Source organism: Elephantulus edwardii, unplaced genomic scaffold (assembly GCF_000299155.1).
Source record: "Elephantulus edwardii isolate Elephantulus edwardi_28Jun2011 unplaced genomic scaffold, EleEdw1.0 scaffold00090, whole genome shotgun sequence".
NCBI lineage: Eukaryota > Metazoa > Chordata > Mammalia > Macroscelidea > Macroscelididae > Elephantulus > Elephantulus edwardii.
Genome location: NW_006399840.1, coordinates 2,075,978 through 2,099,766, shown reverse-complemented (window position 1 = coordinate 2,099,766; position 23,789 = coordinate 2,075,978). Strand labels below are relative to the sequence as shown.

The window sequence follows — 23,789 nt, the reverse complement described above, 5'->3', positions numbered from 1 at the left end:
ATTTGGTTTCCATTAAATATTTTTATATTATCAATACATGTGCTCTCATATGACTTAGGAGAGTGAACCCCCTATTTTCATTTTCCATTGTTTTCTAAGCTTCTTTTTTCTGCAAAAAAGAAAAATATTTGTTTATAAAAAAATATATCTTAAGAAGCTCACTTTTAGACAGACAATACAGAGCTAGAAATTGGATACTCATTTAGATCAACAGTAATGTTAAAACAATGTAATAGGCTTTATGGAAACCTAACTGTGCACTTAAAAGTCCACAGAGCAACTTGTCAAGTCACAGTCCATTTCTCCAGTTCATAAGCACGCCGCACAGCTCTGAGGATCATTACAGTGTATCCCAGTTACCACATGGTGTTTGGATATTAGTTTATTCTCCCTTTCACATCAAATTGCCAATTCTGACTGCTTGGGCAATATAACAGTTTCTGGTTCTTGATCTGTGGGGCTGTCAACAGGCACCTATAAAAAGAATCACAAGACACACTAAAGTATCTGGCTGACAGAGGGAAAAACAAAACACTAGTTGACTTGTAAGCTGGGTTTCATATTAAATCTATCCATAATTTTCTAAATAACAGAATCATAAAAATATTCATTACTTACAGCTTTAATATCATTTGTAATTCCTATGTTTATATTGTGTCTTCTCAGATCTGACTTGATTAATGCTGAAACAGAGAAGCATCAATGGAGTTACTACATAGTATGTGTGACCATACTCTTCTCTGAGGAGTACAAAGCTATTTCAGATGTCAAATGTAGCACACTAATAGTAAGATAATATTAAAATACCTTATAGCCTGAAAATAAAGTACCTCTCTAAGCTATGAACAAGGAGTTCCTGGGTGGTGCAAACGGCTAAGGGTTTCACTACTAGACCAAAGATTAGTGGCTTGGATCTCTCCAGAGGTGCTTCTGAAGCTCACACAGCCTGAAAAAAGCCTTATGGGGCATATCTACTCTGTACACACACAGTGCCCTGAGCTGGAACTGACTTGATGGCAGCAAACAACGCCAAACCATTAACTGGAGACTGGGTGGTTCAGAAGGGTTTACGCACTTGGCTACAAACAGGCAAGTCGGAGGTTTGACTTTACCCAGAGGCACCATGGAAGAAAGGCCTCGAGATCTATTGAAAAATCAGAATAGTCATGTTGCCATGAGTTAGAACTGATAACATTTTTTTCTAAATTTTATACTGTTTTGCAATATAAAATGAACCCACAACACTCTGTTACCCTAGTGATTTCTCACCCTCTGTCCCCTGCTTATTCACTTTTTGGACTTTTATATACATCTTATTAGTTATCTATTTTGACAATAATGGTCTTATGCAGTATTTGTCCTTAAGAGACTCAGTTCACTCAGCATAATGCTTTCGAGACCCTCTCATGTTATAAAATATCTTATAAAATTGTTGCTCTTTTTTTTTCAAACCATGTAAATGTCTTTTATTTTTTCCCTTTTTTTTTAATTGTTGCTCTTTAGTGCTACATAGTAGTCCATTTTCTTGTTGTTGTAAATAATGCTACTATCAACATAGGTTTACAAATTGTTGTTTGTCTCAGTTATCTTTTCCTTGGGGTATATTCCTAGCAGCACAAGAGCTGAGTCATATGGGATTTCTATGTTTAGCTTTCCAACAAATGCCAAACCATCTTCCAGAGTGGCTGTACCATTTTACAATTCCACCAGTAGTGCATACGAATTCTAATCTCTCCACATTCTCTCCAACATTTACTGCTTGCGGTTCTGTTAAACTTTGCTACTGCTATTGCAGTGAGATGGTGACTCACTGTGGTTTTGATTTGCATCTCTCTTATTGCCAATAAATTTGAGCTTTCTTTTTTCTTTTAAATTTTATTTTACTATTTTGTGTGTATGTGTACCGTCAAATCAGATCTGACTGGTACAGGAGGAGATTGTTCCTCCTTTTCTGGCAGAGAAATTTGAGCATTTCTTCATGTGTCTGTTGACCATCTGAATGTCTCTTGTGAAAAGTCTTTCCATGTATTCTGTGATTTTGTGATTGGGTTATCAGTCTTTATCTGTTGGCAGGCCCTGTAGTATTCTTTAAACTTTCCTTATAAGACCTTTGTCTGAGATAGCATTGCCATGTGTTTTTTTCCCATCTATAGGTTTTCTTTTCACCCTTTAGAAAAAGTCTGGTTGCCCACAGGGGTTTAATTTGAAGAAGGCCCCATCTGTTGATTCTGTCCTCTCCTGGTTGTGCATTTCTGGCTGTATTGGCAAATCTATTTAGATGATGGCTAGGGCTTCTAAGTCTGGTTAGGATCTTTATGGTTTAGAGTTTTTACCCTTAGATGTGTGACCCACTTTTAACTGATTTTTGGGCATGGTGTGAGATATAGATCCTGTTTTAGCTTTCTGCAACAGATGTCCACTTTTGCCAGCACCATTTGTTGAAGAGGTTGTCATTTCCCCATTTGATAGGTTTTGTTTGCTTGTCAATACCAGTTAACTGTAGGTAGATGGGTTAATTTCTGGATTCTCAATTCTGTTCCATGGGTCTATGTGTAGTTATTGTACCAGAATCATACTATTTTGGTTATTATGTCTATATAGTAGGTTTTGCAGTCAGGGAGTGCTATGCCTCCCACAGAAGTGCTTTGCTAATTTCAGAAGTCTCCTTTCAAATATATTTTCTAACATCCTGTTTAGTCTTTTTGAAAAATGAGTCTGGTATCTGTATTGGGAATGCATTTAACATGTTGATTGTTTTTAGTAGGACTGTCATTTTCACCATGTTGAGTTTTCCTATCCATGAAAAAGTAATGTTTTTCCATTTAGTCAAGTCTTTTCTTGTTTCTTATAATAACATTTTGTAGTTTTCCTTATAAAAGTCTTTTATGTCTCTAGTTGGATTTATTTCAAATAATTTCCACAATTTGTAGTTGGCTATTATAAACAATACTGCTTTCTTAGTTTCCTTTTCTGTGTTTTGTTACTGTGGAGAAATCATACTGATTTTTTTATATTGATCTTATATCGTGCCACTCTACTAAATTGGTCTACTAGGGTTAACAGTGTTTGGGGAAGTCTTTGGAAGTTTCTATGTACACTATCATATTGTCTAACTATAGCAACAGTTTTACCACTTCTTTGCCAATTTGGATGCCTACTTCCTTCTGTTGTCTTACTGCCCTAGCAAGTACTGCCAGTACAGTACTGAATAGAAACAGTGATAGCACACATCCTTGTCTGGTCTCTGTCCTCAGGGGGAAAGCCTTTAGTCTCCACTGAGAATGATAATGTCTCTTGGTTTTGCATACTGACTTTTCACTATGTTGAAGAAATTCCCTCCTATTCTTCTTTTATTGAGTTGTTTTAACCAGGAAGGGCTTAGATTTTATCAAAGGCCTTTTCTGCATCAATTGATTGGACGATATAGTTCTTGTTATTTGCTATGTTGGCTGTTTTTATGTTAAACTATCCTTGCATACCTGTTAATTAATTATTTTTTTATATACTGTTAGATTCTATTGACCAAGATTTCTGCATCTATACTCATGAGATATGTTAGTCTATAGTTTTCTTTTTCGGAAATGTCTTTGCCAGGTTTGGGTATAAGGTTTATTTTTGCTTCCTAGAGTGACTCTTGGAGTGTTTTTATTTATTGTTTTTGAAATAGTTTAAGGGGAATTGGTGATAGTTCATCTTTGAATGTTTGGTAGAAGTCATCTGTAAAGCCATGTGGGCCAGGACTTTTTGTAGGAGGGGAGTCTTTTAATGTCCCACCCAATTTCTTCTTTTGTGATGGGTTTGTTCAAGTTTTCAACATCTGTCCGTGTCAACCTGGGTAGGGTTGTCAGTATCTAGGAATTTGCTTATTTCCTCCAGGTTTTCATAGTTTTTCATAATATTCCATTATTCATTTCAGCTGCTTGTTATGAATCACCTCTTTTACTTCTTATTTATTTGTGTTAAATGGTCTGTATACTTTATTCACCTTTTCAAAGAACCAGTTTCTGGTCTTGTTGATGGTTTCAATTGTTTTTTTTCTGTTTTCTATCCAATTGATTTCAGCTCAAAATTTCCTTTCTTCTAGAGGCTGTGAGGTTAGATGGTTGTTCTTTTTCTGTATTTGCTTCTTTCTTCCATTTTTATGTGTTTGCCTATTGCTATGAAATGCCCCCTAAGGATTGGCTTCACTTGTATCCCAGAGGTTTTGATATATTGTATTTTCATTTGTTTCAAGGAACTTTTAAATTTCATTTTTTATTTCTTCTATTACCCAACAGTGTTCTAGCAGTGTGTTATTTAGCTGCCACGTGGGTGGTTTTACATGCTTTATCCTCTTGTGGTTAATATCTAGTTTTATGGCATTAAGGTCTAAAAACAAACTTTGTATTATTTCAATGATTTTTAATTTTTTGAGGCTTGCTTCATGTCCTAATAAAAGATCAATTCAGGAGAATGTACCATGTGCACTTGAAAAGAAAGTAAATGGACTTTTATTCGAGTGCAGTACCCTAATTATACCTTCAAGGTTGAGTTGGCTAATTATATAGTTTAAATCTGCATCTCTGTTAAATTTCTTTCAAGCTGATCTGTCCTTTTCTGAGAGTGGTGTGTTAAACACTACTGCTGCTGCTGCGGTGCTGTTTCCTCCCTCAAGTCAGTTAGCCAGTGTTTTACCTATTTTGCAGGTCTGTCATTTGGTGGGAATGCTGATCAAAGTTGTATCTTCTTGATCTTTAATAATTATATAGATATAAAGATATATAAAGACAATCCTGAGTGGTTTTCATCCCAAAGCCTATTTTCGTAGAGATTAGCGATGTCATTCTGCTTTTTTGTAGATGTTATTTGCTTAGTGTATTCCTCCCTTTAGTCTTTTCCCTCATTTCTGAGATGTATCTCTTGTAGTCAACAAATTAGATAGGCTCTGGCTTTTTAAATCTGTTCTGCACCTTTTCACTTAATTGGTACGTTTGAGCCATTTACATTAGGTGTGATTGATTATTGCTAGGTCGGGCTTTATTGTTGTATTTTGCTATGTTTCTGGTTACTTTCGTCCATCTACTTTGTTTTCTCTGTGTGAAGGACTTCAATATGTTTCGTAGAGTTGCTCTTGTTTTTACTTATCTTTATGTTCTTGCTTTGCTGCAAATGACCTCATTTCTCCTTCATATCTAATAGACAGCTCTGGTGGGTGCAGGATCCTCAGCTGGGAATTATTTTCTTTCAGCCTTCTGTATATGCCATCTAGTACCTTGCATCCTATATGCAAGAAGCATGCCTTCCTGCTCACATGGTTTCTGCTAAGAAATCAGAACTTAATCTAGTTGGTTCTCCTTTGCAGGTGACTCTTTGGTTGGTATTTTTTTTTGTGCTGTTTTAGTACTGTATGCTTGTCTTTGATTTTGGTGACTCTGAGTATGATTATGTCTTCATGTTTTTCTTTTTGGGTCTAGTCTGTTTAGAATTCTCTGAGCTTCTCCTCAGTGGATTTCCTCATTCTACATGATACCTGAGGAGATTTCTTCTAGTACTTCTTCCACAATTTTCTCAGTGTTTTACCTGCCCCTCCCCTCTTTCTGGAATTCTGATGATATGTATGTTGTCCCCCTCCCCACCCCATTCTGGAATTCTGATCATATGTATGTTGTTCATTTTACAGTTATTCTACCTGATTTTAAAGTTTTCTTCATTTTCGTTCCATCTTCTCTCTGGTTTTTCTAGTATGATCCCATTGAGGTTCTTGTCTTCCAGCTCACTGACTCTGTGTCTCATCTCTTCTTTTCTGCTTTTATACCTCCAACATCCTGGAAACTTCTGTCTATCTGGTCTTGACATTCTTTACTGCATTTTCTTGTGTTGCCTTTTATTTTCAGTACTGTATTGGCTATACCCTGTCTTATGATGTTTTTTTTTTTAATTCTTCTACCGCTTTATCTATAATTTCAATTTTTCCCTCCATCTTTTGCAATTTCTTTAATAGTTATTCATGTTCCTTCCCATCAATATATTTGTTTTGGCTTCCTATCTCTGAGGTACTCACTTTACTTATGGCTCCCATTCTGTCTTCCATCACTTATGCCTTCTTCAATAACTGTTCATATAACTCCATGCCAATATAGTTCTTCTGCCTCCTTGTATCTGGGGTACCCACTGGGTCTGGAATATGCTCTACTTGTTTAGGAGAAGTCTTGTTTTGCTCTTTCACAATGTTTGAGGCTACCTGTTGCTTTCTTGACATTATGAGAAGTTTTTCTTGGTATGTGTTAAGCTGTTTCTGTTGTGTCTTCGTAGGTCATTGATAGTTCTTTATGAAGCTATTGATTAGTTGCAGTGTTGAAGTGTTCCCTTTACGGGAGATGACAACTTGCTCCTCCAGAGGTCTGTTTTGGTTCTCGTGCAGCAGGGAAATTCACCATTCCTAAAATCCTTCAAATTCTCTCTGTTCTGCAGCACAGACGTAAGTGTGGCCTGCAGCACAGTGACCAGTTTTCCCAACTGATACAGTATCTTTTCAGGGGATCTGCTGACAGTTTCCTCTTCACACTCCAATATGTCCTCCTTGGGAGGGAATCTCTCATCTGAGTATGGTCACCTCTCTTGAAGTTTATTATTGTCCCTGGCAATTGAAAGCCCCAACTGATGCAGTTTCTCTCCAGAGGAATTACAGGCAGCTCCCTACCTGCACATTAATGTGCCCTCTCTGGAAGAAAATGTCTCACCTCAGTGCAGCCTTCTCTCCTAAAGTCTATTATTGTCCTCAGTGGACTATTGTGGTCCAGCAACCAAGTTCCCCAACTGATAAAGTTTCTCTCCAGGGGAGTCAGAGGCAGCTTCCTTCCTGCACTTCAATGCATCCTCTCTCTGATTTTGAATGTAGACATTTATGCTGGGCCGCATGTATGTGTACGTACACACACATGGAAGTATGACTTTTCTGGATTTGTTAGTTATTTTATAGATACTACTGATGTATAATTAGATTGAAAAACAATCAGATGCTACAAGATTATGCTTTAATTTCCTGAATAATCATCAATGTTATGCATTATATAAGATGGACTAGTGGGTAAAAACTGCATTATCATCCCAAAGACAGGTGGCTTGAATCCACCACTTGTTCCAAACCTAGTTTCCATGAAATTTACAGACTCTGGAAATTGTCTAGAGGGTCAGCTGTGAGTTGGTTCCAATTTGATGGTACATACAACAACTAAGTAATACCTGTTTTAGCTCTGATGTTGGTAAAAGGATATAGAAAAAAAATAAAATTATAATAAAAGCTGACAAGGGCCTGTAGACAAGGCTGAATTAACTCTTACTTCCAAATCTACCTTTACATTGCTATTACAATAAGATTAATATCAGATTGTTGTCGTTGTTATGTGCCATCGAGTCACTTGAGACTCATAGTGACCCTATGTACAACAGCCCTAAACCCTGCTCTATCCTGTGCCAATTGCACTGCCTCTGACACACCCATTCCGATTACCCCAGTCACTGAATCAATCCACCTCATAAAGGGTCTTCCCCTCCTACGCTGTTCCTCTACCCTCCCAAGCATGATGTCCCTCTCCAAGGACCTGTTCCTCATTATAACATGTCCAAAGTATGTCAGACGAAGCCCCAGAATACTTGCTTCTAAGGAGTAGCCTGGTTTAACCATCTCCAGGATGAATCTGTTTGTTTTCTTGGCAGTCCATGGTACATTCAATACTCTTCTCCAGCACCACACCTCAAAGGCATCAATTCTCCTTCTATCCTCCCTAGTCATTGTCCAACTCTCTGGTGCATAACAAGTGATTGCAAAAACCAGGGCCTATATCAGACGCACCTTAGTCTCCAGAGACACAACGCTGCTCTTGAGTACTTTACAGAGGTCACTAACAGTAGACTTTCCCATCGCAATACATTTTTTTTATTTCCTGGCTGCTGGTGCCAAGAGTGTTGACCGTGGAGCCAAGCAAACTAAAGCTGTGTACAATCTCAATCTCTTCGCCATCCATCCTGATGCTGCCAGTTGGTCCAGTGGTGAGAATCTTTGTCTTCTTGACATTGAGCCTCGATCCATACTGGAGGCTGCAGTCCTTGACCCTCTGCAGCAAGTGTATGAGGTCCTCCTCAGTTTCAGCAAGCAGGGTTGTGTCATCTGCATAACGAATACTGTTAATCTTCCACCAATCCTGATGCCACACTTCTCCTCATGGAGCCTAGCCTCTCGGATAATCTGCTCTGCATACAGGTTGAAAAGGTTATGGAGACAGGACACATCCCTGGCATACACCCTTCCCAATTTTGAACCATGCAGTGTTGCCCTGCTCTGTTCTGATGACTGCCTCTTGGTCCAAGTATAGGTTTCGCATTAGCACGATTAAATGTTCTGGGATTCCCATTCTTCTCAGAGTAAGCCACAGTTTGTTATGATCCATGCAGTCAAACGCCTTTGCATAATCAATAAAACACAGATAGACATTCTTTTGGTATTCCCTGCTTTCAGCTAAGATCCCTCTAACATCAACTACCATATCCCTAGTACCACGACCCCTTCTAAATCCAGCCTGGACTTCTGGCAGTTCTCTGCTGATGTGCTGTTCCAGTCGTTTTTGGGTAATCTTCAGTAGAATCTTGCTTGCATGTGAAATCAATGATATTGCTCTGTAGTTTCCATACTCTGTTGAGTCACCTTTCTTTGGGATGGCAACAAATATAGATCTCTTCCAGTCAGTTGGCCAAGTGGTTGTTCTCCAGATTTCTTGGTACAACTTGGTGAGCACATCCAGGGTAACATCTGTTAGCTGAAATATGTCAATTGGTATACCATCTTCCTGGGGCCTTATTTTTTGCTATTTCCTTCAAAGCAGCTTGAACTTCTTCCTTCATCATCATAGGTTCTTACTCAAATGTTATTTCATTAAATTCTTCTGTATCTGCCAATTCCTGTCGATACAATGACTCAGTATATTACTTCCATCTTCTTTTAATACTTCCTGGATCATTTAATATTCTGCCTAAAGCATCCTTGATTATAGCAACTTGAGGTTTGAATTTGTTCTTCAGTTCCTTGAGCTTAAGAAATGCTGAACAAGTTCGGCCCTTTTGATTTTCCGACTCTAGCTCTTCACACATTTCATTGTAATATTACTTACCAAAAAGTAGGGGTCAAGAACAACACCAACATTTAATCTGTTAAAACACGCCATCATTTTCAATACTAATTATCCGTCATGCTCTAACTCCAAACCTCCCATCTGAGGGTTTCTGAGTCTGGCAATTGGCTAGAAGGTCCTGAGCAGCTATCAACGATGCAGTTATCCCAGGTGAGCCAAGGAAAAAGGCCAAAGCGTTCTGGTTGCAAATTTCTTTTATTGGAGTGCTGGGGCCCAGATCACACTCCCAGGAGACCTAAGGGTGGTGATTTGGGCCATGTCTTTTTAGCAGGGCAGGCACAGTTGAGGAAACTGGATCAGACTATAAGCATTGTCACAGGTGAACAAAAGAACGATAGCAATGCCAAAGACAATGGTCTAGGGCAAATTTGGAGCAACAGACCCAGTATACTGCAACACTTATGCCCACAAAAAACTCTAAGTATGGATGGAAGTTCTTTTATATTCCCTCGCTTTACAGATTGGGCACCACTCCTTTTTCCTGACTGTGTCTATTTTCATCGTATCTACAAGGTACAACAACTGACTAACCATTCCACATGCTATTTCTACCAATACACCCCATCATTAGTACATTTAAATAACAGCTAACATATATCAGATCATTCCTAGCTGTCACATATCACACTAGGAACTTTACATGAACCATCTCAAGCAGTCTTACAGGACAGTTTAAAAAAAAAGTTATCATTTTTAAATAAGTTTTTAGCACTTGCTATTTTAACACTTTTACATGTACAGTCCTGACATTAATTACATTCATCACTTTGAATCACAATCACCACTAACCATTTCCAAATTTTTCATCACCTTCAACAGAAGTTTTGTGCCCCATAAGCAATGATTTCCTCTTTGCCCCTTTTCTATCTTCCACATGACCACTAATAAATGTGGGACTCTGCATTCTGTAAGACAAGCTTTTTAATATGCTATCACACAATGAGGAAAGAGAGGATTTGGGAAATTAAGTTGCTTGTCACATAACTGGTAAGCAACAGAGTCAACATGTGAGGCCAGATCTTTACTGAACCTTGTTATAGCACTTCTATTGTCCATGTATAGTAACTGGTGTGAATCAGAAACCTGAAAAATGAACTAAAAACATCAAACCTGTAGAAGTAGTACTCTGCTTTTCATCCTATTTTCCCTGGCCCTGAGTTCCAAGCCATTGGGAAGCAATATACATGAAAATTAAATACAGAGACAACATGGTACTTTTGTTATGCAAATATTTTAATTTACCTGTTAAAATGATGCCCACAAGCATCCAAACACAGAGGAAAATGTTCCCTGCCAAAGGTTTATATTTTGATGTGAGTTTCCCTTGAGCCAATGTAAACAGAATCCCAAATATCTACAGGAAAAAGAGAAATTGTTTTCATTAGGTTGCAGCTTTGAAACTGGCAAAGTTTTTCCAAGAACTTTAAATTTTATTCATACGATTTGGAATCAGCAAATACTCACTGAAAGGAAGAATTGTTAAATAAAATCTATAGTTACACTCATCATCCATTCCTCAACTTTTAGCCAGAATACCTGGCAAATACTCTAATCCATAGCATCCTTTGGTATCAAAACTTGAGACTCAAATTTGATTTTTCGTTCCTTCAGCTTGAAAAATGTCACACGAATTCTTCCCTTTTGGTTTTCTAACTCCAATTTTTTGCACAATTTTTTTGTTATAATACTTTGCTTTATCTTCTTAAGCTACACTTTGAAATCTTCTGTTCATCTCTTTTACTTTCACGTTTCCCTCCTCTGTTTTGGCTTCTTGAAATTGTAGTGTAATTTTCACTCTATTCTGAAATCTATTTTGGTCTTTTCTTTCTCCCGTCTTGTAACGACCTTTTTTTGCTTTCTTCATGGATGATATCCTTAATGTCACCCCACAATCTATCTGGTCTTCAATCATTAGTGTTCAATGCCTCAACCCTTTTTTGACATGGTTTTCAAATTCAGGTAGGACAGTCTCAAACTCTTATTTTGGTTCTTGTTTTTTGAACAGAGCAAGGAAACATCGCATTATTTAAAACCGGGAAAGATGTATGTCAGGGTTATATCCTTTCTCTATGTCTATTCAATCTGTATGCTGAGCAAATTATTGAAGCAGCTGGACTATATATAAAGAAGAATGTGGTGTCAAGATAGAAAGAAGATTCATCAACAACCTGTGCTATGCAGATGACACAATCTTGCTTGGTAAAAGTGAAGAAGACTTAGACTTCATCATGACAAATGTAGAAAAGACTGAAGTTGTCAATGATTTCATCTTACTTGGATTCATAATCATCACCCTCGGCACCAGCAGTCAAGAAATAAAAAGATGTGTTGCATTGTGAAAATCTGCAGTCAAGGACTTCTCCAAAGTGCTAAGGAGCAAGGATGTCAGTTTAAACTCTAAGGTGCACATGATCTAAGCCATGGTCTTTAAATTCCTTCATATGCCTCTGAAAGCTGGATAATGATAAAGGAAGAGAGAGCTGACACATTTGAGTTGTGGTGGTGGAGAAGAGTACTCAATATGCATGGACTGCCAAAAGAACAATTATGTCTTGGAGAAAGTTTAACCAGGGTGCTCCCTGGAGACAAAGATGATAAATCTTCATCTCACATACTTTGGGCATTTTGTTAGGAGGGGCCCATCCTCAGAAAAAGACTGAATGCTTGGAAAAGTGGGGATAGTCAGTGAACGAGAGAATGATTTTAAACAAGAAGCACTGACACAGTGACTGTAACAATGGGCTCAAGTATATCAGAGATGGTAAGGATAGAACAGGATGATGGGGCAAGGTTCAGATTCGTTGTTACATCAATGTATGAGGGTCTCTGAATCATAGTCACCTCATTAACGCCTAACAACAACAACTCCAACCATCTGAAGTTTCAGAGAAATCAGAGAATTACCTGTGCAGCAGCATTAAGAAGACCAGATGAAGTACCTTCAGATTCAGGGTAAGTAATTTCAACAGCAAATTCAAAACCCAAGGGAAGGTAACCAGTCATGAAGAAACTGGAAAAATAAATCCAGAAATAAAGAGAATTACTGATATCACATATTGATGTAATTATTCCTCTGTCTCTCAGAATTACTATAAAAATCAAATAAATGAATACCTTGAAGTTGCTTCATTAAATTAAGACCTTTATCAGCCCAATGTAAAAGCAGGGAAGTAGAACAATTTCTTTTTTTTTCCCTGAGAAAAATTTACCTCTAGTTTTCTAAATCCATTGTCATTCTAACTAAATAAAGATTCTAGGATTAAATGACATTTTTTTTTCAATTTTCACTTACAGTATACCAAAAAACCCAAACCCAACGTAAAACTAGTTTCTAGCGAACTATACCAGCTGTTTTGTGGGAGAAGGATGGGCAAGCTCCATCCATGTGATTAACTGCTTCTGAAAACTCACCAGAGGGTCAGCTATTGGTCGGTTCTGAGTCAATGATACACAACACTACATATTTACATGTCCAGAGCAGATCCTCAAATTAAAATATTAAAAAACTTTAAAATGGATTCTTTTGTGTTGTGTGTGCCACTGAGTTCGAATCAACTCATAGCTGACCCTCCAACAGGTTTTCAGAAACAATATACCATATGGGAAAAGACTACTCATTCTTCACCTGTGGAGCAACAACTGGATTCGAACCATGTACCTTTAGTTCTGCTGTGCAGCTTCTTATCACTAGGCTACCAGAGTTCCCTTAAAACAGACTAAAAAAAGTTAAAAATTATAGTCATTATACTTCAGAATGAAACCATGCTGTCATTCCTCCCAAATCCATGTACTCACCCAAGCACTCCTGCAGTAATAAACACAATAGAGAGGTATCCAAGGTCCAGAGTAGAAGTAAATATGACCATTCCGACAAAAGACAAAATGTAAACTATCAAAGTAGTCTGTCTGAAACAAACCCCACAGATACTGTTAGCATTTTGGATCTTCTAGGCATATAAAAATAATTTTGTTAAGTACTTGCTCCACTCATACATTAATAAATGCACTGGATTTCATATCTTGTCAATGCAAAGTAGTCTTTTTAGACTTTTCTCAGTCCAGGAAAAGTTTTTGGCAACTATATATCTGACAAGGAATTTCTCTGTTAACTCAAAGCCGGCACTTTCTGATGGTTCGGACTAACCAGCATCTCCTCACGAGAAAGACAGGCAATCTCCTTCAATGTGATTTACAGCCTTTGAAAACCCTCTGGAAGGTCAGTTAAGAGTCACAACCTAGTAGCAATGAGATTTTGAGTACTCATCTGAGCAGGCCTTAATACGCAAAATACATAAAGAATTCCTACAGTTTAACAACAATAAGACAAAACAACCTAACAGAAAAATGGTCTGAAGATATAGATTATCATTTCATCAAAGAGAAAACATAGATGGCCAGGAAACACATGAAATGATGCTCAAAATAACTTTTAAAAAATCGATTACAGTTAGATTGATTGCAACTCATAGCAACCCTACATGTTACAGAGTGAACTAGTCAACGGGATTTTGTTTTTACTTTATTATTTAAGGAAGCTTATCACCAAGTATTCCTTCTGGAGTGTCCTTGAGTAGGTTCAAACCACTATCATTTAGGTTCATGTTATGTTATCTGGGGTTAGGTGCCTGGAGTCACACATAACTCATAATGGGTCCATGAACAACACACTGAAGCCTTACCTGAGTGTGCATCATTTTCATGATCTCGGGACTGCTATCGGTCCACTGTGGCTCACAGCAGACCCTCCTTTAGCGCTCCAAAGCTCTAAGTCTTAACAGTAAGAGTTTACCCATCTCACTCCCAAGACTATCACCAATATTACATAACTGCTGGTAGATTCGAACTACCAGAGGCATGTTGTTTGAGTTAGCACAATTCCCTACAGACTAAGCCAACAGAACATCATTATTTGCTATTCTTTTAAAACTGACTGTTGTTGATATGGAACTGAATCACAGCTGACCCACTACTAGGTTTCTGAGGCTTCTACATCATTTGGGAGGGAACTGCCATCTTTCTGCCAGTGAGCTGTTATGGATTCAAGCCATCAGAAGTGCTAGCTTTGTGTTAGCACAGTGCTCTATGGATTAATAAGTATTTATACCTGTATGCTAGTAGCACATACATAGACTCGTTACCTCTAGATGTAAACATAAAATTCCAAACATTTTTTTGGAAAGGACTCTTTTTAGAACAGAAGTAATCTCTACTGAAGTGGTATGTATAAGTATTGTTAGAGGGATATGTGTTTGCAATGAGTTTACAAAGTTTAAATAAACATGATCAAGAAAATACAGAAAGAAAATGTGCATGATGTCAATACATTATTAGGTGAAAGGAATCTAAGAATATCTCTAGGTCTAGTCCAGTAGATAATTTAAAGGTTTCTTAAAATAATAAGTAAAGTTTCCTTTAAAGTCAATGCTTTTACATTTGTCTATTATATATGTATGCTCTGGACACCATATAGTTTATCTTGTTATACTTACTTGTATGTTTTGGTATAATCTAGCCATAAACCACAAAGAATAGAGCCCAGCATTCCAGCTACTACAAGTGTCAGCCCAATCCTTCCAGCATTCACCTCTTCTCCCTTAAAACAAATTTCACAAAAAAAATAACGAGAAATTTCTTGTAATTCTAACAGATTACTGACAGTCTAAAGACACTTATTCAGAGTGAAAATAATCAGGTAAGATTAAGCACATACTATAATAAGGAAATATTCAGCATGTAGGTTATGATAAGCAAGAGCATGGAAAAGGATATATTAAAGGCATTCTACTTTGGAACTTGGGGGAAAAAAATAACATAATGAGAAATTTAAATACACACACACACACACACACACACACACACACACACATTTTCCCTTACTCTTCCATAGCCAGAAGTGATATATAGTTAGAATTCTTAAATAAGTCATAGATGCAAAGAGGAGCTAATCTGATTACTTCTACTACAGTCTTAATGAAAAAAAAAAATCTTTTACAATACTAAGATTAGACTCCTCAATCTTGAGATCATGCTGGTAGGAATTGCCTCGATAAAGATACATCACTGGGGTCATTGTCCTTCAGGATGGAAACTGCTGCCCTTCTACCTAGTAGCTTCTGAAGAAGAGATGCAAGTATGCTTGGACACTAGCAGGTAGCCAGAATTGAGAACTAAATTACTGAGAAACTGGCATGTCCCTGAGCCTTTATCTAACCTGAGAAGAGCTAGCGAGAATAGCCACCTAGGAACCAGCCCCAGTATTGCTCCAGACATCAGTTAGCACTCAGAATTGACGTCTGCTATGTGGAGAAATTGATGCTTCTCTGAGAAATAGCTGCCCTTCAACCCTGTGGCTTATGAAGTGGAGATGTAAGTATGCTAGTACATTAAAGGGTATCCACAAGTGAGAAAGAATTGCTGAGAATTTGACACTTCCCTGAGTCTTTGTCTGCATGGGAAGAGCCACCTAAGAACCAGACCCAGCGTGACTAGGAACATTAGCTGCCAACCAGAATTAAGATCTGCATTGCAGAGAACTTGGTGATGCCCTGAGTTTTTATCCACTGGGGTGGAAATAGCTGCCCCACAAGAAAAAGACGAATAACACAATTACAAAGTGGGCAGAAGACACGGAAAGACTTTTCACAGAAGAGGACATTCAGATGGCCAATAGACACATGAAGAGATGCTCAAACTCCACTGGCAATAAGAGAGATGCAAATCAAAAGCACAATGAGATACCATCTCACACTAGTAGCAATGACAAAGTTAAAGAGGGCAGCAAACAACAAATATTAGAGAGGATGTGGAGAGACTGGAACTCTCATGCATTGGTGGTGGGATTATAAAATGGAACGATTACTCTGGAAGGCAGTTGGGCGTTTCTTCAAAAAGTTGACCACAGAAATTCCATTAAGACCCAATTATTCCACTGCCAGGAATACACCCCAAGGAAAATACTGAGACACAAACAGATTTGTACACTGAAGTTCATAGCAGCATTATTCACAAAGCAAGAAAGTGGAAATGGCCAAAATATCCATCAACAAATGAATGAATTGAGAAAATGTGGTACATTCACATGATAGAATACTGTGCAGCACTCGGGAGAAATTATTTTGAAAGATATTATTTAACATGGGAGAGATTGGAAAGTATTATGCTGAGTGAACTCAGTCTCATAAAGACGAATACTGCATAAGACCAATATCATAAAAATAGATGGAACTGGTATACAAAAGTACAAAGGGGAAAGAACACAGGGGATGAGGGTGGGGAAAGGAAATTTCTAGAGGTCAGAGTTACGTGGGCAGAGAGAGGGGTTAAAAGAATTAAGAAAGATCTAGTGGAGATCTGAAAAGGAGGGGTAATGGTGAGCATGGATCATTGGTGATTAATTTTATAAAACACGATATATGGGAATGATACAGTGAAACACTCTATGAATATAGGGATGCTTATAGAAATTAACCATAATGTATATAAATTTTGTATACAAACCAATACAAGAAAAAATAAGACAAGAACCACAATAATGATGAGATACCATCTCATCCCAGAATCAACAAAGTTTAACAGGATTGGAAACAATAAATGTCAGAAAGGATGTGGAGATATTGGAATGTTCGCATACCAGTGGTGTGTGTGATTGTAAAATTGTACAACCATCCTGGAAAGCAGTTTGGGGTTTCCTCGAAAAGCTGCATATAGAAATCCCACATGATCTAGCTAATATCTAGGAAAATAACCCAAGGAAATTTGAACTGAGACACAGAGATATGTACACCTATGTTCATAGCAGTGTTATTCACAATAGCAAGACTATTATGGAAACAGTGTAAATGCCCATCAATGAACAAATGGATTGAATAATTGTACACTCACACAATGGCACACGAAGCAACACTAAGGAATAACGATTTTATAAAATACATGGGAGAGTCTAAAGAGCTGTTTGGTTGTTGTTTTTTTCTTTAATATGAGTAGTTAGTGGTTTGTTCCACAATCAGCACTTGGCCTAGTTTTGGGACTTTTTTATCTTTTTTTTTTTAGTTAATTTTAATGAAAGTTTACAGAGACTTTGGATTTCCATTCACTCATTGTTACACTTTCCTCTCTACCCACCCCTCTCTCCAATTTGCTCTTCTCTTTGAAAAGTAAAATTCTTTCATTGTCATACATCCCTCCTCCTAAGTCCACTCCACTATGTAGCCTTCATTTGACTCCTGTCATGACAATAATACCTAATCACATATCCATTTGAAATAGTTCTTTCCCTCATCTGTTTCAATGCAATATACTTTATCCCCACTTTTCTCAGTCTCCCCCCCCAACCCAATGTCAGTTCTGCTTTACAACAGTGGCATTACGCAGCATTTGTTCCTCTGTGACCGAGATACTTCACGCAGCATAATGTCCTCCAGGGTCACCCATTTTGAATAATACTGTATGAGTTCCTTGCTTTTCAATGCAACATAGTATTCCACTGTGTGAATATACCACAGCTTCTCTATCCATTCATTTGCTGATGGGTACTTAGGTTGTTTCCATCTCTTTACTATTATGAACAAAGCCATAATAAACAGTGGTGTGCATATATCTGCTTGGATGGTGATTATAGTTTCTTTAGGGTATGTTCCCAGTAGTGGAATTGCTGGGTCAAATGGTATTTCTATTTTGCAATTTTTTGAGAAAGCACCATACAGCCTTCCATAGTGGTTGCACCATTTTACACTCCCACAAACAGTGAATAAGGGTTCCAGTTTCTCTGCAACCTTGTCAGCATTTGTTGTTTGCTGCTCTGTTAAATATGCTTTTCTGACTGGGGTAAGATGATTTCTCATAGTTGTTTTGATTTGCATCTCTCTTAGAGCTAGGGATTTTGAACATTTCTTCATGTGTTTGTTCACCATCTGAATGTCTTCTGTGGTAAAGTGTCTGTTCATATCCTGAGCCCATTTTTTTAATTGGGTTGTTTACCTTTATCTCGTTGTGGTGGAGTCTAAAGAGTATTATGCTGAGTGAGGTAACTCAGATGCTAAAAGAGAAATACTGCCTAAGACCATTATTGTAAAAATAGAAGGATAACTAGTTGTTAGGTGTTAAGTTGTTAGATATTGTTGAGTATGACCCACAGCGATCCTAGGAACAACAGATCTGAACCCTGTCCTATCCTGTGCCATCCTCACACTTCCTGACACACTAGAGCCCATTGCAGCAGTTACTGTGTCAATCTACCTGGCTGAAGGTCTTTGTCTCCTTTGTAAACTCTCTTGCTTTTCTGAGCATCATATACCTCTCCAAGAAATGACATGCCTGAAATATGTGAGGCAAAGTTTATTATCTTTGTCTCCAAAGAGGACTCTCTGGCTGCACTTTCTCCAAGACCTATTTGTTCTTTTGGCAGTCCGTGGGGTGTTCAGCACTCTTCTCCGACACAACAGCTCAAATACATCAATTCTTCTGTCATCCTTATTCACTGTCCAGCTCTCAGATGCAAAGCAAGGGACTAGAAAGACTATGGCCTGAACCAGATGCACCTTAGTCCCCTGACATCATTACTCCATAATAATTTGGAGAGGTCTTTAACTGTAGACTTTCCCAGTACAGTATGTCTCCTGATTTCCTGACTGCTAGTACCAAGGGTACTGACTGTGGATCCAAGTAAGAAGAAGCTGTTGACAGTTTTAATCTTTTCTCCATCTAGTAAGATGTGTACAAATGTCCAAAAGGGGAAGAAGGTAGAAACCACTATGATAGCAGAATTCAGTGGACAGAGTAGGGGGAGCGTGAAAGAATAGGAAAGATTAATCCTATGCAAGAACCATGCTGATTTTCTCTGTAACGTTCCAATTTTAGTATATGTGCTGCCGAAGTGAGCACAATAGGAAAGATGCAATGGGGACTTGAAAGGATGGTGTAATAGTATGTATAAATGGTAATTAATTACATAAAACACAATGTATTTAAGTGATTCTATGATACTATGGAAAACTGTATAAAACACAATGTATATGAAGCACGATATAAATGACATATAATATAAAAACCAATAAAAAAAAATAAACATTAGTCAGCCAAGCAAAACAATACAGACAGGCATTTACCTTATAATATGTCAGTATCATTTGATTTAATAGTGTTGAAACGGAATAGAATGCTCCAGTCATGATACCTACAAAAATAAATAGAAAATTTTATATTTACTAGTTCATAAAATGAACTAGAAGTACTATGATTAATAAAATATATATAATCTATATTTCTAACAAGTCCTTTTGTGGCACAAATAGTGTGCATTCAGCTGGCTTCAATCTCATTCACCAGCAATACAGTAGGCAAGTCCTTGCTACTGCTTCCGTAACGATTAAAGTCAAGAAAATTCTATGGAGCCCAGCTCTGCTTTGCTGTCTAGGGACCTTACTGAATGAATGGCACAAAACAACATGTATCAAACAGTTTGCAAAATTAAGAACTACCGCCATCTCGTTTCAGAACACGGAATAACGAAGTTAATACCTAAATTTACTAGGGAGGACAATCTTAAAATACTATTATAAGATATACTTTACTATTCAAATATTACAAATTCTATCTCCACCACACATAAGACAGTATATAGCAATCAACAATCAATCAATGGATTGTTTCTTGAGTACCTACAATATGTTGTATCGACTGGATATGAAATCCCTGTATCAATGTTCTTAGAAGGAAATTAGTAAAGATGGCTGTCAGAAATGCATTATTTTAGAAACCTTGGCTCTCTTCTTGAATGTGTAGTTTGACATTAGGTAAGTCTCTGAACATATCTGTAAATTATTCTTTCTTTCTTTTCCATTATTATTTTAAACATATAAAATAAAGAATAACATAACAACAACCTCGCTGTGTTCACTTCATATGTTTTTTTAGACCTCTCCCAATCAAATTCTTGACCTTACATTTCTAGATAACATCTATCCTGTTATTATTTATTGATTATTCTATCTTTGTATCTCCATATTTCTCTGGTGGTCTACTAAGCTATGCTTTCATATCAAAGGCAAACAGTTTGGATCTACTAGCTGCCCCTCAAGAGAAGGATGGGCAATCTCCTCCTGTGTGATTTACTGCCTCTGAAAATACACTAGAAGGATAGCTATGAATTGGTTTTAATTTGACAACACTCAACAACAACTACTCTATATTACATATCCATAAACAATAACCAGAATTATGCAGCATGGATTTAAACTTCATATGTTGTTGTTATATGCTGTTGAGTGGCCTGCAACTCATAGCGACCCTATGTACAACAGCTCTGAAGCCTGCCCTGTCCTGAGGCAGTCTCACTGACTCCGACACACCTACCCCCAACTGCCCCAGTCACTGCATCCATCCACCTTATCCAAGGTCTTCCTCTCCTTTGCTGTCCCTCCACCTTTCCAAGCATGATGTACTTCTCCTAGGATTGGTCCCTTCAGGCCATGTGCCCAAAGTATATGAGATGTTGTTTTTGTTATTATGTGCCATCAAGTCACTTGTGACTCACAGAAACCCTAAATCCTGCTCTGTCCTGTGCCAATCTGTCTCCAACCCCCACCCCAATTACCCCAGTCAGTGAATAAATCCATCTCATGGAGGGTCTTCCCCTCCTGCACTGTCCTTCCACCCTCTCCAAGGACCAGTCTCTCTTTGCAACAAGTCCAAAGTATGTCAGATGAAGCCTAAGAATCCTTGCCTCCAAGGAGTAGACTATTTTAACCCTCTCTAGGATGAACTTGTTCATTTTCTTAGCAGTCCATGGTACACTCAAGAGCTTCAAAATTTTTTTCTCCCAGGAGAATCTTGGTTTTATCCTAAGACAGAACTACTTATTTTCTTGGCAGTCCATAGAATGTTAAGACTCTGCTCTAGCACCCCAACACAAAGGCATGAATTCTTCTGTCATTCTTAGTCATTGTCCAGCTCTCTGATGCACAGCAGGTAACTGTGAAGGCCATGGCCTGGACCAGACACACATTAGTCTCTAGACTCAAGAGTGTTGATTGTGGAGCCAAACAAGCTGTAACTGTTAACAACCTCAATCTCTTCTCCATCTATCATGGAGCTGACAACTGACCCAGTGGTGAGATCTTTGTCTTCTCGATGTTGAGCTTCAATCCATACTGAAGCAGTTATAGTCCTTGACCCTCTGCAGCAAATGCTTCAGTTTCAGCAAGCAAGGTTGTGTCATCTGCATAATGCAGGTTGTAGATGAATCTTTCTCCAATCCTGATGCCATATTCCTCCTAATTACAATATATTATTTATTTCTAGATTGTTCTTCTCATGCATTATGGTTTTGAGATTTATACATGTTGATAGACCTACAACTGAGTTTAGAGGCTCATGTGTGAAGCAGATGGATTCTGGAGAGTGGGTTCTCTTGTTTTGGTGAGGGTTGGGTGTGGAATGTTTGGTGGTTGGTTGGTGTGGTAAGTTTTTTTCTGTTCACAATCAGGTGTGAGCTGATTGGATTTGCTGAGTTTAGCTAACAATGAGCTGCTGGCTTGAAGCCTCTAGTTTAAAGTCAACAAGCACCTGATGGGCAGGCTTTGTATTTAAAAGGTGGTTTGGTCCTGGGCCTGCATCCCTAGGGCCTGGTGTTAACTGTATTTGAATGAACATTTTTCTAAGTGTACAGAACTGGTCTGTCAGTTTGCTGAACTAAAGTAATGTGGGGTTGCTGTGATGCATAATGCTGTACCACTACTGTGTCAAATGCCATAATGGTTACCCATCTTGGACAGTGTTTTGTGGAGCCCCCAGATTGAGACAGTCTTAGCAGGAGTGGCATCAACTTCCTAAACAACATGCTTCTGGAAATTCTATGAACGTAGAGAAACAACTAGGTATAGAAAAGGGTTTAGGTCTTTCGTTCACAGGGTCACTATGAGTTGTATTTGACTCAAAGGCACTTAACAACAAGTTCATTAATTTCTTTAATGTATAAACCTTCCAAATTAACAAGTAAAATATTCCAAATACAAGTGCAGCACACTTTACACTAATGTTTACAGGACTGGTTGAGGCAAGTAGAAAGAATACATTAGCTGCTGTTGTGAGGTGCCACGGAGTTGACTGCGACTCACACAGGCCCTCTAAACAACAGATGTGAATCTTGCCCCATCCTGCTCCATCCTCATTAAACCTGATATGCTCCAGCCCATTGTCATAATCTCTATGTCAATCCACCTTGTTGAGGGTCTTCTCTTCCTCTGACCCTCCATCTTTCCAAACATGGTATCTTTTTCCAAGAACTGGCTTCTCCTGACAACATTCTACTAGTGCTCGTGTGACATCTGATATCTTTTTGTTCTGAGCTGCATCTCTCTAAGAACTAGGGATTTTGAACATTTCTTTTCTTTATGTGTTTTTTTTGCCACCTGACTTTCTTCTTTGGTGAAGTTTCTTTTCACATTTTGTGCTCATTTTGTGAATGGGTTTTGTGCCTTTTTTCTTATTGAGATGCTGGAATACTCTAAATTTTAGATATAAGTACCTGATCAGCTATGTCACGGCCAAATATTTTTTCCCCAGCCTGTGGGCTTTCTCTTTACCCTGTTTGAGAAGTTTTTTGATGTGCATAAGGATTTGCGTTTTAGAAGGTCCCATTCATCTTCGTCTTTAAACTGACATTGTTGTTCTTTAACACTTTAGAGAGGTCCTTGACAGAAAACTTCCCCAATGCAATGTATCTTTTGATTTCTTAGTTGATGGTACCACGGGTATTGATTGTGGATCAATGTAAAATTAAATAGTTGACAACTTCAATCTTTTCCCTATCTATCATGACATAGTCTATTGATCCAAACCATGAGTTCCTCTTCCCTTAGCTCTTGACTAAACAGTCTTAAGTAGACATTCTGTCATCTGGTACTTTCCTGCTGGTCAGAGAAAGTGCAACATATGGTGACCCCAATGGAAAGGGGAATAACAGTGATCCGAACCATGCAGAAAGTGTCCGACCACATCATCTCATTAAGTGACAGGGTCAGAGAGCATGACTTCAACTTGGTAAGAGACCGTGCCAACAAGTACTCCACATGTAGGTTTTCATTCAGACGGGAATTTCTGCAGCTGGGCCAAGAGCTGAAAGCTGCCTTGTTATGCATATCTTTTTGCCACTTCATCTTGCTGCCTCATGCTACCACCTCATCTTTGACTCTTAAACAGTGTTTATCCTTTCCCTAGAATTGCAGCCTGAAATCCCTGGGGGTTTTCCCATGAAGTTTCTCACAGACAGTTTTTCTCTAAGTGGTAATGTATTCTTACTTTCTTTTTCCACTACCAATACAGATAAACTATCTTATTATTTCATCTGTGTGTGTGAACATTAACTTTTTAGATCAAACCCTGCTAAATTAAGTGGCTGCCTATAAAAGTAACTCCTTAATGCCACAAATTGGCTTAGTCTGGCAGGATTTAAAGGGTTAAGATGGCTTTCTTTAAGAAGTGTGTTGTGCTGCATTGAAAAACAAGGAACTCATGCAATATTATTCAAAATGGGTGACCCTGGAGGACATTATGCTGAGTGAGGTATCTCAGTCACAAAGGGCCAAATGCTATATGGTGCTACTGTTGTAGAATGAGGCTGACATCGGG

At 38.1% G+C, this 23,789-nt stretch overlaps 1 protein-coding gene across 1 annotated transcript in view; it reads right to left on the bottom strand.

Moving 5' to 3' along the window:
- Window positions 1-399: 399 nt before the first annotated feature.
- The window catches only part of FLVCR1 (feline leukemia virus subgroup C cellular receptor 1), a 45,347-nt gene continuing 21,957 nt past the window's right edge, over window positions 400-23,789 (bottom strand). The window contains exons 4-10 of the mRNA XM_006890547.1: window positions 19,268-19,335; window positions 14,654-14,757; window positions 12,960-13,070; window positions 12,069-12,174; window positions 10,407-10,518; window positions 619-683; window positions 400-474 (exon numbers count right to left, since the gene is read on the bottom strand). Coding sequence (XP_006890609.1) covers window positions 400-474; window positions 619-683; window positions 10,407-10,518; window positions 12,069-12,174; window positions 12,960-13,070; window positions 14,654-14,757; window positions 19,268-19,335 — 641 coding nt within the window. The remainder of the gene's footprint in view (window positions 475-618; window positions 684-10,406; window positions 10,519-12,068; window positions 12,175-12,959; window positions 13,071-14,653; window positions 14,758-19,267; window positions 19,336-23,789) is intronic.